This window comes from Nicotiana tabacum, chromosome 6 (genome assembly GCF_000715075.1).
Source record: "Nicotiana tabacum cultivar K326 chromosome 6, ASM71507v2, whole genome shotgun sequence".
Taxonomy (NCBI): domain Eukaryota; kingdom Viridiplantae; phylum Streptophyta; class Magnoliopsida; order Solanales; family Solanaceae; genus Nicotiana; species Nicotiana tabacum.
In genome coordinates this window covers 87,960,885-87,977,838 of record NC_134085.1, presented here as the reverse complement: position 1 = coordinate 87,977,838, position 16,954 = coordinate 87,960,885, and the positions used below count along the sequence as shown (strand labels likewise).

At 36.3% G+C, this 16,954-nt stretch overlaps 1 protein-coding gene across 1 annotated transcript; it reads left to right on the top strand.

The window, feature by feature from the left end:
• Window positions 1–421: 421 nt before the first annotated feature.
• On the top strand, window positions 422–13,852 carry LOC107829707 (uncharacterized). Its single transcript, XM_075255608.1, has 5 exons — window positions 422–466; window positions 5,267–5,581; window positions 5,708–5,790; window positions 11,127–11,212; window positions 13,604–13,852. Exons 1-5 carry the CDS (start codon window positions 422–424, stop codon window positions 13,615–13,617), a joined length of 543 nt encoding a protein of 180 aa, XP_075111709.1. The 3' UTR covers window positions 13,618–13,852.
• The last annotated feature ends 3,102 nt before the right edge of the window (window positions 13,853–16,954 follow it).

The following is a 16,954-nucleotide window of genomic DNA, read 5'->3' as shown; positions in this document are numbered from 1 at the left end:
TCCAAATATGATGAAAAGTAAGATGACACATAGAAATATGTAAAACCGGGATTAAATAGAACTGATGCATCACTGCACTAGACCAAAACAATATGAATAATAATCACATCAGAAGCCTTCGCCTCGGTCCTTCCCAAAAAATTGTAAGAGCGGGCCTAAATACTTGAGCTCTCCCTTTAGCAGGTGGGGTTGTTAGTGTAGTAATTGGAACTAGAGCCATTGCCTGAGAAACCTGCTGCATTGTGCCTCTACCACGTCTGGGGCAATCCTTCTTCATATGCCCTACCTCTTCACACTCTAAATAACCTCGAGTTGAGAAATGGCTATTGAATCTGAGGCTGTCTCTAATAACACGAGTATCCTATGGAAGAACCCTAGGCTGAAGGAGCACGATATGAGCTTAGTGCTGATAATGCAATGAATGAAGTCTGAACTGGAGCACCACGAGCAGGCTGATAAGATGAAGGTACTGGCCTGCTAGGATAGCCTCTCCTAGAATAATCTCTACCTCCAGCTGAGGTACCACTAAAATTGCCAGAATATCAGGGTTTCTTGCCATTAACTACCATATTCTCCCTGCTTTGACTCTTAATGCATTCAATCCTGCACTACTATGTCCATAACTTAAAGAAATATAGTACCATTCTGCCTTCCTGGCCATATCAATATTGATATTAAAATTTAGCCCCTCGATGAATTTGCTCACCTTCTTAACCTCGGTGGGGATAAAAAAACCTGCATAATGAGATAGATCCGTCAATCTCATTTCATACTCGGTCACAGACATATGACCCTACTGAAGGTGCTTGAACTGACCATGCATCTCGTCTCTCTGCATGATGGAAAGGAACCTCTCTAAGAAAAGATATGAGAATTGACTTTAAGTGAGTCGAAGTGACCCCACTGGCCTGCTACACTAATATAACTGTTGCCACATCTTGTCTAGCCCCTAAACTGATATTTAGGGAATGCGACCCTATTGGACTCCATGAAACAAAGATTCTATAGAATCTCCTAACAACCATCTAAGAAATCTTGTGCATCTACCAAAGGATTACCATCATAACGTGGAGGACCCATCTTCTTGAATCGACCAATCCTCTTATGCTCGGCCTAACACTAGCTACGGGAGGATGTCCCCTAACCTGTGCCACTCTTGTCATCTGATAACCAGTTGCAACTAGCTCAGGAGTGTGAGTAACGGGAGTCTGTGCCCTTCCCTCTTATTTGAGAAGTAGTCGGTGCAACATGAAAAAATTCGGTATATGCAAAACACTCCACTAGACAAACCAAGCGAACAAGGGCATCCTGAAGTACTAAGGTAGAAATAAACCCCTCCAAGACTTGAGCTGGTCCAATCAGCTCACCTTGATTGAAAGCCTACTCCTCCACCAGAGCTACTAGTGGCTCCATGATGACTATAGTTGTAGGGCCTCTGACTATAGCATGGGCCCTACCACTGCCTCGACCCCGACCTCTCACAGCCTTAGCCTAAAGGCTGATGTCTACTTGGTTTCTCCTGATGAATAGGTTCTTACTATCTGTGAGAGAATAGAAAGACAAGAATTCAAACTCGGGTCAATAAAGCCGCACGATAAGAATGAAAGAAGTGTAGTTTCCTAACATCTTATAGCCTCTCAGAGATAAGTACAGACGTCTCTGTACCAATCCACAAGACTCTACTATATATACTCATGACTCGTGAGACCTACACAACCTAGGACTCTGATACCAACTTGTTACAACTCGAAATCTCACCTAAAGGTTGTGATGGCGTCTCGCCAAACTTGCTAAGAAAGCCAACTCACAAGTAACAAATAAATTGCATTTTCATTATATAACAAAGAGATATAATAATAAAAGATGAAAATAGTATCAAAATGGTGATAGTATATATAAAACCCATGCACGGCCTAAACACGATGACATATTATGCGCCCAAAAATAGGTGGAACAAGTGAATGAGCAAGCTACGAAAATGAGATCAAGTCTGAATACAATAGATAGGAACAATAAAGGGACATGGACTCAGGAACTACGAAGTAGATCCGTAGAGTGCTGCTCACCCTAAGTCTTCGTGAAGTCTCCTAGCTAGATCAGGAAGCTCTTCTAGGACCCACCTAAGAATTTGCACAAAAAAATATGTAGAAGCATAATATGAGTACACTACAATCAGTACCTTATCAAGTCTAAACTTGAAGAAGAAGAAAAGGCGAGGCTAGATGCTTCTGGATACTTACCTCATGAGAATAATAACACAATTAAAAACTGAACAATAAGTGTTATCATGAATAACAAGAGTCACATATATCAATGGATAAGTAATGTTTTGCAAGAACAGAAATAACTCTATTGTAGCTTAGAAGTAATAGTAAAAGATAACATGCCCAAATAATGGAGTCAGGACTCCCTATTAGCATATAAAGATGTCAAGAAAAAAATTATATTAAATAAATACTTCCAAATAGGTCAATAATAAGGATGCATGCTCAACTGATACAAGGTCCCTTACCCCGATACATAATTCATGTATCACATAACCCGATACACAATCCATGTATCGACCCGGTACAAAATTCATGTATCGTACGCTCGCAGGGCCCAAAGTAATATTTGTTATCACCTGACTCCGGAGGGACGAATCCAAATCCATACGCAAAGAGGGCTATAATAGCATCCCTCGTAAATCAATATTCGATGATCAATCCAGTGAGCCAAAATTGTATCTCATATGCATGCTTACCCTTCGTGCCAAAATCCTCAGTCCAAATCATGTATCCATTATGTAAATGCATGTATATGCTCAAGAATTTATAGATTAAAGGTGTGCGATGACTTAATTAATATCATACAAATATATGCTCATGAAATCTCTATGTGACTACGTGCAATCAAGCAATTTAATATATCAATAATAAGTTTTCATGCCTTCACAATTGATCATAAGCCTAGGCATGATTTCTAGCATGGACAAGAGGGCAAACATAGTCCCATAAGTCAATAAATCATGAATCATATGAGCACGTAGACAAAACAAAGCATATAATAATCTAATTCTACTCCGGTCACGATATCAAACTGGTAAATGCATATACGCTCGCCATCACTTATACATTACCTCCAATACCTTAAACACACATCAAACAAGTAAAATCCTAGGGGTTTCCCTTTTAACAATGTTAGGCAAGAGACTTACCTCCAACTTGTAGCCTTTAATCTCCCAAAGTAGTCTTTCCTCTTAAATCAACCTCCGAACATGCCGAATCTAGCCAATACAACTCAATAACGTAAAATAAAATCATAAGAATCGAACCCTAATGACAAAAATTGAATCTTTAATCAAATATACTAAGTCATCCCAAGTCCGTCTCCAGAAATCCGACAAAACTCACAAATCCCGAACACCCATTCCGAGACAAGTCCAAATATATAAGTTTCATCCAAAACCAACTCCATATCGGAGTGCAAATCTCCATTTATTACTTTAGAAAAGTTCTACTAAAACCCTCAATTTGTCTCTTAGATTTCATCAACCAAAAGCTAAAATAAAAGATGCAATCATGAAATAAAATCAAATATAAGTTCAGAACACTTATCGTCCAAATGGTTAAGATCGCCTAAAAATGTCCCAAATTAAAGCTCTTAATCTCAAAATATGATAAATGAGGTTAAACCCTTGATTAAAAATAACATTGCCCCGCAATTCTGCGGACACCAATGTCAACTCTACGACACTGCATCTTCGGAAAAACACTTTCAGATACGGAAACCCACTTAAATCTCGATCATCCGCTTCTGCGGAATACCTTCCGATTCTATGAAATTCCCTTCTCCCTATCGCCAGTGCTTCTACACTCAGACGTTTGCTTCTGCCGACTCCCGGACTCGCTTTGGCAATAAGAAGTTCGCTTCTACATGCTCGCACTTGAGGCCCCAAACCTCGTAGGTATGAAAATACCATACCTGACCTGTTAATCCAAAATGATTCAGAATATATCTGAAACACAGTCGAGGTCTCCAGGACCCGTCCAATCACATCAACCAGTTCCAAAATATAATACAGACCTGCTCGAGGTCACAAATCATACAAAATAATATCTAAGCTATAAATCTCACTTCGATTCAAGCTTAATGAAATAATCAAACTTCCAACTTTCAAAACTCATGTTGAACCACGTCTAACCAACTCAGAATCACCTCAAATTTTGCAGACAAGATACATATGACATAACGAACCTATTCCAACTTGGGGAGCAACAATCCAAACCCGATAGCCTTAAAGTCAAATTCCAGTCAAACCTATAGACCTTCCAAACCTTCAAATTTCTAACTTTCACCAAATTAAGCCAAATCAACCTAAGAACCTCGAAATCCAAATCCAGACTTACACCTAAAGTCCAAAATCATCATATGAACCTATTGGAACCACTAAAATACCATTCTAAAGTTTTGTTTACACAAAATTCAAACCTCAGTCAACTCTTATAACTTAAGTTTCCTACCTTGGAACTAAGTGTTCCAATCCTCTTCAAAAAGTTTCCAAAACCAGAATAACCATTCTTGCAAGTCACAAAACACCAACGAAGCATATGAGAAGCATCAAATAGAGGAATGACATTCAAAAATATAAAACAACCGGCTGGAAAATTACAACAATGCAAAGACAATTGACACTCACATTATATTTGGAACTAGGTTAGATGTAGATGAACCTAGCCTTTTCGTTGATGAAAAACATATAGAAGCATATTTGGATCTTTGTTTTACCTAACTTCAAGTAGACCAAACATAATGATTAGTGTTTCATTAGATGAAAGATTCAGTCAAATCCTAAGGAGTCACATATAAAATTAGTAAAAAGTATTTTAAGGTATCTCACTAGTGGAATTATTACTGGGTTGTTGTTGTTGTTGTTGTTGTATGTTAAGGTATCTAAAAAGTACTCAAGACCTAGTTCTTTGGTATCGTTCTAGTGATGCATTTGACTTGGTGGGATATGCGGATGCTAACTATGTTGGTTATTTCGTGGATAGGAAGACACTACTACAAAAAGAACATTTGGCGGCAATTATTTAGCGGCAATAATATATTCTATAATCTGAAATATATGCGGCAAATGACCATTAGCCACTAAAAAATAGCCTTTTACTGGCAATAAAAATAATTTGCCATTAGAAATTATTAATTGACTTTTAGCGCATAGGTTTTTTTTTTTTAACTTTCCCTCCCTGCCCAAAAAATAAATCTTTCCCTCCAAATATTTTAGACAAAGAATAAACGATTCCTTCCAATCAGAAAAATAGGAAAACCTATTCCTTCATTGAACGAGATACGATATTCCTTCATCGAACAGGATACAATTTACAGAATCTCACATATCGATTTTCCTTCATTGAACAGGATAAAATTTACAGAATCTACATATAGGTCTCTGCGGAGGCGGGTTTTTATTCTTTCATTGAACGGGATAACTGCTCTTCTTCCCTGGCCAGAATCGCAGAATCGCAGGTCTCCGGCCAGATTAACAGAATCGCAGGTCTCCGGCCAGTTTCTTCCACAGATAACTGCTATTCTTCCCCAGGTATTTTTGTTTTTCACCCAGCAGACGCGATTAACAGTGGAGATAGGATTGTGCTGCTCGATTATGCTCTATCGTCGTTGATAGTATTCTCTGTTTTATCCGTTTCCCACTTCTCTTTTCCTGTAGGTTTCAAGATCGTTGCAGAACTCAGATAACTCATTGTTAGTTTCAATTTCTTGTGTTTATTGGCAAAACAATCTGCTTACCAGGTACAAATTCGTGCCTTCAACTGTTGCAATTTGAGATTTGCGAAAGTACAGTTTTTTCTGCATATGCAAGTCTTTTGTGATATCCGATTGCTGTTAAATTGACATGCGATGATTGGGTTTATTTCTCCTCTGTTCCTTGACTGTTTTATGATTTTGTTCCTCTGTTTTCTGCTATTCTTGTAATTATTCAGAAATTTTATAAGTGTCGCCGATACATATTGATGTTTTCGTTGAATCTATCACTAGTCAAGATATGAATTCCTCTGTATGTTTTCTGTTATTCTTGTCATTTTTCAAAAATTTAAAGTGTCGTCAATGCATATTGATGTTTTCATTGAATCTACCATTAGTCGAGATGTTTCCTCTATATATTTTTTGTTATACTTATCAAAAAGTTGCCAATCAAATGCAAAGGCGATGGTCCCTTTGATCTATATAAATACTAAAAATAGAATTGAGTATTGAAAGGAAGGAAATATATATGGCTTACACAGTAAAAAACAACATTATAGTCTTGAGATCTAAAAACGTACAATCAAACAGCAGATTGGTATGCTAGACAACTTTAGTTCTATTAGGTAGGTACAAAGTATTTGCGTCTAGAAAACTGAATAGTCGTGAGTGAATCCACACAGATGTGATGCTTTTAAATAACAAAACTCAGGTAAAATCAAAATGATAGCATTGCCATTTTTAATAACAAATGTTTCCCGCTATCTCACCTAACACTAAGAAGAAAACACGCAGGAAAGAAAAAAAGAATTGAACCTTAGTAAACTAATAAATATGTTTAGATAAGTAAATTGCCAATGAAACAATGCCTGCGTGGATCCCAAACAATATATTAAAAGCATTATAATTTTAAACAAGATTAGTTGGGTCCCAAACTGGAAAATCGAATCGAGAAAATCAAACTAAGAAAAGAAAAACTAAACAAAACAGCTATTGTCGAATAACTGAGAAGAGATAGAAGAAAAGAATGAGATAAACGAGTATATCCAGAACTTTGTTGTTAGTTGTACAATAATCTTTGAGCTATGGAATTACATGCAAATAGGATGGTTATTTTACTATAGTTTGAATAATTCCCTTTTTTTACTAACGAATTTTTAGCTATTGCAGTAAGTGTAGAAAAGAAAAGAATATCTTGAACGTCATGGACAATCCTAGAAATAAAAGATGGATGCATTGTGATAGAGTTAGTAAAAAATATCTGGATGGAGTAGATGATTTTATAAACCATGCCTTTTCTATAAAACAAGATGGGGAACAAATTCTATGTCCTTGTATGAAATGTGTACTTATCCATCAAGTTAATCGGGCTACAGCATATGATCATCCTGTGATTAATGGTATTATGCCATCATATGATACTTGGTTTTGTCATGGTGAGTCTTTAAAGGGATCAAGCAATGCTCAAACAAATAATCGAAGCCAGGCAACTCTAAGGGGCGATGATATGACAGGAATGATACATGATGCCTTTGGAGGCTTTACATAGTTCATTAGTGAAAGTGGTGACGTAAATCATAACTTACAAGAGAATATTGTTCATCCATCTGGAAATCAACCTCATGTAGATGTGGATAAGTTTGAACGACTCATGAAGGAGGCAAATGAAGAACTATATCCAGGATGTAAGAAGTTTAGCAAACTGTTCTATTTGCTGAATATGTATCGTACAAAATGCATGTTCAAATGGTCAAATGAATCTTTTAATGCTTTGCTTGGACTATTGAAGGATGCGTTGCCTGAAGAGAAAAAATTGCCTCCTTCTTTCTATGAGACCAAAAAAATAGTTGAAGGCTTGGGCTTAAAGTATGAAAAAATTCATGCTTATCCCAACGATTGCATGCTTTTTAGGAAAGAGTTTGCTAATAAGAATATCAATGAATGCAAAGTTTGTGGGCCGTCTAGATAAAAAAATGATGCTAGAAAAATTCCAGCCAAAGTCCTAAGGAATTTTCCTTTGAAACCGAGGCTACATAGATTGTTTATGTCATCAGTAACTTCTAAAGCAATGCGATGGCATCATGAAGAGCGCAACAAATATGGAGTTCTACGACATCCTGCAGATTCTGAAGCTTGGAAAATTTTTGATAATAAATATCCTGAATTTGCTGGAAACTCTCGCAATATACGTCTATGATTAGCTTCTGATGGTTTAATCCATTTGGCACAATGCGAATTGTTCACAGTACATGGCCAGTGATTTTAATGTCATATAATCTTCCACCATGCATGTGCATGAAACAAGAGTTCTTCATTCTGTCCTTACTTATTCCTGGACCAAAAGTGCCTGGAAATAATATTGATGTCATTTTGCAACCTCTAATAGAAGAGTTAAATAAATTATGGGATGCTGGTGTAGAAACGTACGATGCCTCTACTAAGGAAATATTTCAAATGCGAGCAGCTCTCATGTGGACGATAAATGATTTTCCAGCATATGGTACTCTCTCTGGATGGTGCACTTATGGTAGATTTGCATGCCCTTCTTGTAATATAAACACTCAATCTAGAAGGCTCAAACATGGCAGTAAGTTTTGTTATATGGGGCATCGCCGCTTCTTGAAGTTGGGACACAAATATCAGAATGATGCAAAATCATTTGATGGGACTAAAAAAACTAGATCTGCACCTTGTCCAGTAACTGGTTTAGTAATAATGAATCAAGTTAAAGATATAAAATTTACTTTTGGCCAGTCAAGTGAAGCGGTAAATGGGGTGATAAAAAACAATTTGAAAAAGAGAAGTATTTTTTTGGATCTTCTTTATTGGAAATTTAACTTGGTGTGCCATAATCTTGATGTGATGCACATAGAAAAGAACATGTGTGATAACATAATTTATACATTATTGGATCTTCGTAAAAAGTCTAAAGACAACTTAGAGGCTCGATTGGACTTGAAGGAGATAATAGTAAGACCAAGCTTATGGCCTCAGTACCGAGCTAGTGGTAGATCATATCTTCCTGCTACTTTTTTCACAATGTCTCCGAGGGAAAAGGAGTTATTTTATGAAGTACTACAAAATGCCAAGTTTCCAGATGGCTATGCGTCTAATATCTCACGTTGCTTTCGCAAACGAAAGATATCTGGGCTAAAAACTCATGATTGTCATGTTTTAATGCAAGAACTTCTTCCTCTTGCCTTGTGGAGATCAGTAGATAAAAGAGTTAGTTTCAGTTTTAACTGAACTATGCACATTTTTTCGTGTTCTGTGTAGCAAAGTGATAAAACTATAAGAGTTAAAGTTACTTGAAGAAAAAATTCCAGAAACATTGTCTACTATGGAGAAACTCTTCCTCCCAGGATTCTTTACTGTTATGATACACTTGGTAATTCACTTGGCAACTGTGGCTAAACACGCGGGGCCAGTACATTATCGCTAGATGTATCCAATTGAGAGGTATGAAGAATATCATTGAATCTTTATCTTATGTCTTTAGTTGTTAAATATTCTAATATCAAACTAATAATATTACTTTGTTCCATAGGTTTTTGGGTACTTTAAAATCATTTGTTCGTAATCGTGCATGTCCAGAAGGTTCAATAGCTGAAGCATATATAGCAAATGAGTGTATGGCATTTTGCTCACAATATTTGGAGGGTGGAGATTCAAGGTCTTATTGTTCAAGAAAATGCAGTGATGAGATTGAGCATGAGACTAGTAAAGAAGAATGTCTTTTTTCTACTGTTGGGGAGTCGTACGGTGGAGTAGATGTATTTGAGTTGGATGAGGAAATATGGTTGCAAACACATCTGCATGTGCTTTTCAATTGAGAGTCATAAGTCGTTGAGAATTATAAAACGTAAGTGTTATATCTATTATTTAATATATGTATATTACTTATTTGATAACAAAATTGATATATGCAAGTTACATGAATAGGGAACATATTGTTGAAATCAAAAGAGTACATCGTAAGCGTCGTTTGACACAATATCAACTTGACCGTGTGCATTTCGATACATTCCATGATTGATTCAAAGAGCAAGTAAGTAGTAGGACTAAGTCATTATTTACATTAAATTATTGTCCTTGTACAGATATCCACATTTACAGTTGTATCTTTTATTTGGTTAGGTAAAGGAGTTGGAAGCTACATCTAACATCTTAAAGGATGATAAAGTCCTTGCACGGGGGCCGAGTTACATTGCAAAAAGATTTAGTGCGTTCGATGTAAATAATGGCTATCGATTCTGAACGAAACAAAGTGAAGAATTCAAGGTGACACAAAATAGTGGTTTTATGGTCGTTTCAAAGACTGAAAGTTATGCAAGCACAAGTGACAATGCTCCAAAATCTGCAAATATCACATATTATGGCAGATTGAATGATATTGTTGAGTTAAACTACTATGAAAAATTTAAGGTTATCTTATTTAAGTGTGATTGGATTGATGTAACTAAAGGTAGAGGAATTAAGGAAGACGACTTGGGTTTCACACTTGTGAATTTCTCACACCTGACAGACTCTGGCAATCGAGAACGTCATGAGCCCTTTATTTTTGTAGAACAAGTTCAACAAGTGATATTTGTGCAAGATCCTCAAGATCATGAATGGTTTGTCCCTAGGTTAATTAAACCTCGAGACATTTTTAATATGGGGGAGGAAAATAGTGTGCATCTTGAGTCATCAACGCAGAGTGATGCCACTAACTTAGCTCTTTTAGAAAATGCTCGTGTTCTAGAAGATGAGTATAATGATTGGGTAAGAAGTGGTATCGATGGAATAGTAATTGATACAAACGTACATTCTCAAGCTTCTCTAAATGATGATGAATCAGGTAACACTTTTCTCTGAAATTATTTTCAAATCTTAATTGTGTGTTAATCTAACTAGTTTATATAGTGTAATTAGCAACCGTAGTTTTCTGTAATTTCTATTGTGATATTGAACTAGTTATATGGATATGCCTCTTCTACAATTCTTCTAGGATCTAGTATTGCTGTCAAAGATGTCGTGCATACCAAAACCATAATAGCTTCTCTTGCAACTGTAATGTTATAGAATCTGTATATACTCTATAATGTTGGAAAACCGAGATTAGGCCCAAGAAAAAGACAGAATGCTGAGGTAGAACATCTATCATAATAGCTTCTATTGCAACTGTAATGTTATAGAATTTGTAACAGATTTGCCTAAAGCATCACAAACATGTCCGGTCCTTGGATTTGTAGCTGTTTTCTTTGAAGTATCAAGTACATGTCCAACACCTTTAGCCATAGGAGTTTGTCCAACTGCTTTTCTCTAACTATGATCATCCTTAATCCCTTCAATAACACCAATACTATAAAAGAATTGTAATCTAATGTGTTAATATTTATTAGGTCCTTGATGCCAACAATGGCCATGTACGGAGTACCGCAAACATCAAGGATACCTAGTATTGCTGAAAATACTTCATTGTCTCAAGGTAATACTCATATTTAACCTTCGGTGCTACTATTTGAGTTTTCTATTGTTTGAATTTTCCTCCAATTTTTTTATCATTACAATCTGATTTCATGTAAACTTGCAAGAAATGGAAACAAGATATAGTTTCGACTTACATGCTTCCATAATTCGATTGTAACTTTATCAGTATTAGTACCATTTACATAAGAGAGCAATAGATAATGAAATAGCAGTCATGAAACTGAGGTCTTCATAGACCATTTGAAGCACCGGCATGTTCTGTAAAGTAACACGCACTACAGATGACTTTCTAGCGAGTATAATGCTACGATATATTAAAAACAGGGCAGCTCGAGTTCCTTATTCTAATTGCGATTCCCCTGCGACTTGTTTGAGTTGATGAACTTATCTTTGTTTGTTTCTGCTTGTTTGAATTGAATGTGATTGACCTGAAATCTAGTGTCTATTGCTGCTGAAGTTCTATTTGGTCTTTTCTGCAAATTTTGAGTTGACCTGCACACTGAAAGCATAACAATTAATGATCCTAGAACCAACCTTAATGTGTTTGAATTAAATTCCTCTAATAGAAACACCAAATATTCCTACCAACTTGTTCCATATAGCTGCTGTAAAATGGCTTGAGCTAAACTCTACTGATTCCAGTTCTGAGGAAGAAGATGAGCAGCAATGTCATCTTGTCACCAGGTTATTTATTCCAGATTTTGATATATGAATTTAATAACTGAACTTCTACTCGATCGTCTGAGTTAATTGAGTTGAATTCGTAAGTTTGGCTCGAGTTCCTTATTCGAATTGTGATTCCCCTGCTTTTGGTTCAGTATGCACTTGAGAACCATCTGCTTCTGGTTCAGTATGCACCTGAGAACCATCTGCTTCCGTTTCTTGTTTGTATTTTTCTTTCTACTTATTTTGGTAGCATGAATCCCTTGAGTATCTTGTTCAAGATCACGCAGTTGGTAGTGTCTGTCTATTGCTGTTGAAGTTCTAACTACTATCTGCTGGGAACTTGAGGAGTTGACTCAAGTTTGAGACTGCTTTAATGACTGAGATTTTTGGTCTCAAGTCTGTTGTGAACTGAAATTTGAGCTTGATTTTCTGAGTACTTGAAGTCTGTCTCAAACTGACTCAAACTGCAAACTGTCAACTAGTTTATGCTTCCTTTTGTGATGGTAACATTGGTATGTTTGATGTTGATAGCCTCGGGCTAAAATGTCGTATTTCTCCCTCTGCATATTAGTCTCAGGCAGTGCTGATTGGGTAAGAGCACATCTATTTGTCCAGAATATCTTTTGAACTGGACTTGAGCATGCATAGAGTGACTGGAATTTGTCTGATTTTAGTCCCAATAATCCAAACATTTATTGCATTTACTGGATCAACAATGCTTTTCGATTCATTCTAATCAATAAGGAGTAAAAACAAGAGTAGAAGAGAGAGAGATCTATATAGGTTTATATGCTTCTTTTGTGTTTGGGGTACAGACACATACTGTAAGTCTCATCATTGACGATAGTGATTTACTTTGTCCATGATTGCATTAATCCCTGTTACCTCCTTTTTTTGGCAAGAGCCTTCATCATTTCCTAGTAGTGTTACAACTTTCTTCCGTATCACTTGCTCATGTTGTTTCATTACTGTCATTTTCTAGATGTTGCTAAAATATATTACACTACCTTCCTGCAATGCGCAAAGTTGTGCGATAGTCAAACTTCCGTTCCTCATTGGGCACCAGTAGGTCGATCACCAGTTGCCTTCATAGTAGCAGCAACTGGTTCTTCTCCTACTTTGTCCAGTCCTAGCACTGCTACAGCTGATTTATCAGCTGGTTCAACAGCAGCTCGATCACCCGCTGCCTCCATACCTCTACCATCATTAGTATTAGTTTGTAAAGGTGTATTCACATCCATATGAAGCCTTGCCAAAGCTGTAGCAGCAAGGACATCAGCTGCGCGTTTTACATCAGCATCAATAACACCAGGCTTTTTCTTAGGGACATCAGCTACGCGTTTTACAGCATTAATTGACAGCCTAATTGCCTCAATTTTGAGGAGTGTTTGAGCAGTAAAACCTGCAAAGTTTGGACTGTGAATTCAGCATTGTTTCTACATCTGTGAGCTGCTGAAACCTGAAGCTTTGGACTAGCATTAGAGCAAATAAAATCTGTATTATTCATGTTACTGATATCTGCACCGCTTCAGCAATTTTTGCAGTTTTTGTTGACTGTTTTCAGCTGAATTTTTTTGCACTTTGTGGTTATTCTGCTTGATGGTTGTTGTTCTGTTAATAGCAATATTTTTTTCTGTTTATGAATCGTGACAGTGATGGAATTTTGATGATGTTTTTTTCGCATTGTATTTTATCTTCTGATACAATTATTTTATTATTTCAGGTCATACAGTTTGATGTTCTATAATTCAGCAGGTAGAAGATTTCATAATGATGAAAAGCTGTGAAAATCGTTTGAAGACCATCATTCGTCTGGATTAGTTATATAATGACATTAGCTATTTAGTTCAAACAATATAAGTTTAGTTATTGTGACATCAATATTTTTGATTGGTGCTTCCTTTAATTTCTTAAGATTTAATGAGATATATATATTTTTTTAAATTAATATTAATATATTTTCTTATTTGGGTCATATTTTGGATAAATGTAGTAACTATTATTAATGGTGTCTACAATATTGCTATTAGCGCTTGTGACTTTTAGCGCTAATTTAGTTGGATATACCAGCTATATAAATGGATGATAAATGGGCAAATTAAGATGTTTTACAAGGGATATTGCAGCTGTTATAATTGCTGTAAACAATTGCCGTTAAAAATATTGACTTTTAGCGGCAATTTAGTTAATCATATTAGCCACTAAAATGGCAAACTAATATGTTTTCAGAAAGGATATTATGGCCATTTTAATTGCCACAAAATAATTGCCGTTAAAGATGCGAACATTTAGCAGCAATTATTTTGAATTTAGTGGCTATAAAAATGGATGCTAAAGGAGTATAATTAGCCATTATGGATTCGATTTAGTAGCCATAATAATTGCCGTTAATGATGTGAACTTTTAGCGGCAATTATTTTGAATTTAGCAGCTATAAAAAATGGTTGCTAAAGCATTATAATTAGCCGTTATGGATTAGATTTAGTAGCCATTATAATTGCCGCAAACAATTGCCGTTAAAGATAATAATCTTTAGCGACAATAAACCATACCTTTTACCAGCTTTTGTGACAATAGCCGCTAAAGGCTTTAGCGACCCCAACATCAGCAGCTAAACACCAATGGCCGGTAAAAGCTATAGCGACTATTGTTATTGCCAGCTAAAACCGTTTTGTATTGCCGCTAAACAGCATTTTTGTTGTAGTGACTAGAGAACATATGAATGGCCTTCTTCCTAGGTTCATGTTTGACCTCCTAGTCTTTAAAGAAAAAAATTCTATAACCTTATCAACTACAAAAGCTGAGTAAGTTATTGTTGTTTCATGTTATGCTTAACTATTTTCGATCAAGCAACTATAAGAAGATTATGAAACTATGATTGAAAGGATTCCAATATTTTGTGCAACACAAGTGCAATGAATATGGTAAAGAACCTAGTTCATCATAAAAGATCAAAGCACATTGATATGAGACATTACTTATTGAGAGATAATATAGAAAATGGGCATATCTCTATGGAGTTTTGCAAACCTTAAGATGAGATTGCAAATATATTTACCAAAGTTTTGAGCAAAGATCACTTTGCAAAGAACCACTTACCAAAGCTATATTCAGTATAAAGTATTTAGTGTATCTACATGTTAAAAACATCTAACTCAGTCTTATATTTGTAACATGTATGCACACATGGCTTGATGGAAAATATTAGATAAGGTCTCATGATTTTATTCCAATCTATGAAAGAACACATATCCACATTGAGGAAATCAGTCACAGAACCTGATTCATTTTGACACCAGGTATGTACCTCATTTCCAATAGATAGTTGCATGAACTTGTTAGACGGTCATGTTATAATAAGATCATGTTCCAAAATCGTATATGTTCATATCCAAAGTAATTATAAATGACATTAATCCGGATAAATAAATGAATTGGTTACCTAAAATTCCTCTAAACATATCTTTATCGTCTAATTAATGTCAATTAACAGACCATTTAAAGTTTGAATCTTGGGTGCCACCCTTTCCCTCTATGAACTAGATTAGGATTTAAAAATCCTTGACTAATTAGGACCTAAACTATCAAATCATGTCTCCTATTTAAACCTCTCACCCACATTCTTTTTGTCCCATTCAATCTATTTTCTTTATCTCACAAAACCATAAGCAAAGAAAAGAACCCTATGTTCAAATTCCTCAAGAAAACATAAATCGCTCAACAATGTCGACCTCACCAAACCTTCCCATATTTGGTTCCCGTGAGTCTAACATAATCCCGGTCAACAATACCTCTTCCCTTTCATCTTCTAAAACCGAGTCAATCCAAAATCTAAACCCACTAAAAATCCTAGATTTTGTCTCAGGGATGGTTGACTATTCAGACAAAGAAGAAAGTGAAAATTCTAACCAAGCAAGCCCAAAAAATCAACGAGTCTAAAAGTCAGGGGGATGAATTAGATGTAAGGAATAAGGAAAAGGAGAAAGCAAAAATACTGGGTATTAGTGAAGATGATAGTGTAGAGGTCATAGAAGGCCCAGGTGTTGAGGTGAGTTCTAATATAGGTGTAGAAGACCAGAAGCACATTGTTCTAAACTAGGTCTTTCTACTACTGGTGAAGGCTTGGAAGGTGAAGGAGAGATTAGAACAAGTAGAGATCCTAGTAGAGGAGGTCGAGGAAGATGATGGTAAAAAGTTGCCAGAGAACAAAGAACCACGGTTTTTGGACTCGACAGAGAAAATCTTCTTCACCAGGGTTACAATTTACTTATAGTGCGAATGAAAATACATGGGAGAAAAAGGGAGAAATTGAAGTGAACAAAATAGGGAGTGACAATGAAGAGGTAGTTTTGGTAAAGAGAATTAGGCAGTTAAAAAAGGTGGTTGTTGGTGAAGGAGTGAAACCTTCCATGAGAGTATAACATATAGCCTGAAAGATTGTGAGACAAAGTAAAATCAAAGTTTCCAAGGGTAGAACTCCAAATAATAGGGGAAAAGCCATGTTGTTCTTGAAAAATAGTTGAGGAAAGCAAGAAAAAGCGAAAAGAGAGACAAGAATTCAGGCTAAGGGATGAGTCCAATGTGGAGGAGGATGATTTGGCAAGGGAGGAAGAAAAAGAAGAAGGGATTCATATTCAAAGAAAAGGGAAGGAGAAGGTTGAATCAGTTCCAAACACTGGAAGAAAACTACAAAAAAGATTGATGTGATAGGTGAAATACCTGTCATAGGATCTCGGGTCGGTCGCCTCCCTCAAAACCTGCCGATGCCTTGCCAAGAATGAACATCTACTAAAGGCCCGACGAATGCAAGAATCCCTCGAGGAATGCACCTGGGGTCGACCAGATCTATTCAAGCGGTTCGACGCCATCCCTCACACGACATAAAGCTAACGGACTGTCACATCTCGTCCCTTTTTGTCATATCAAAAGATTCTGTACTAAGTTTGAGCATCCATTTTTCTATAAAAAGGGGGTCATTAACACTTTGTAGGGATAGAGCTCCACTCCTCCATTGAAACGATAATATCTTCTCTATCTTCCTCTCTCTAATTTGCTCATTCTCCTTGGTTCAAGA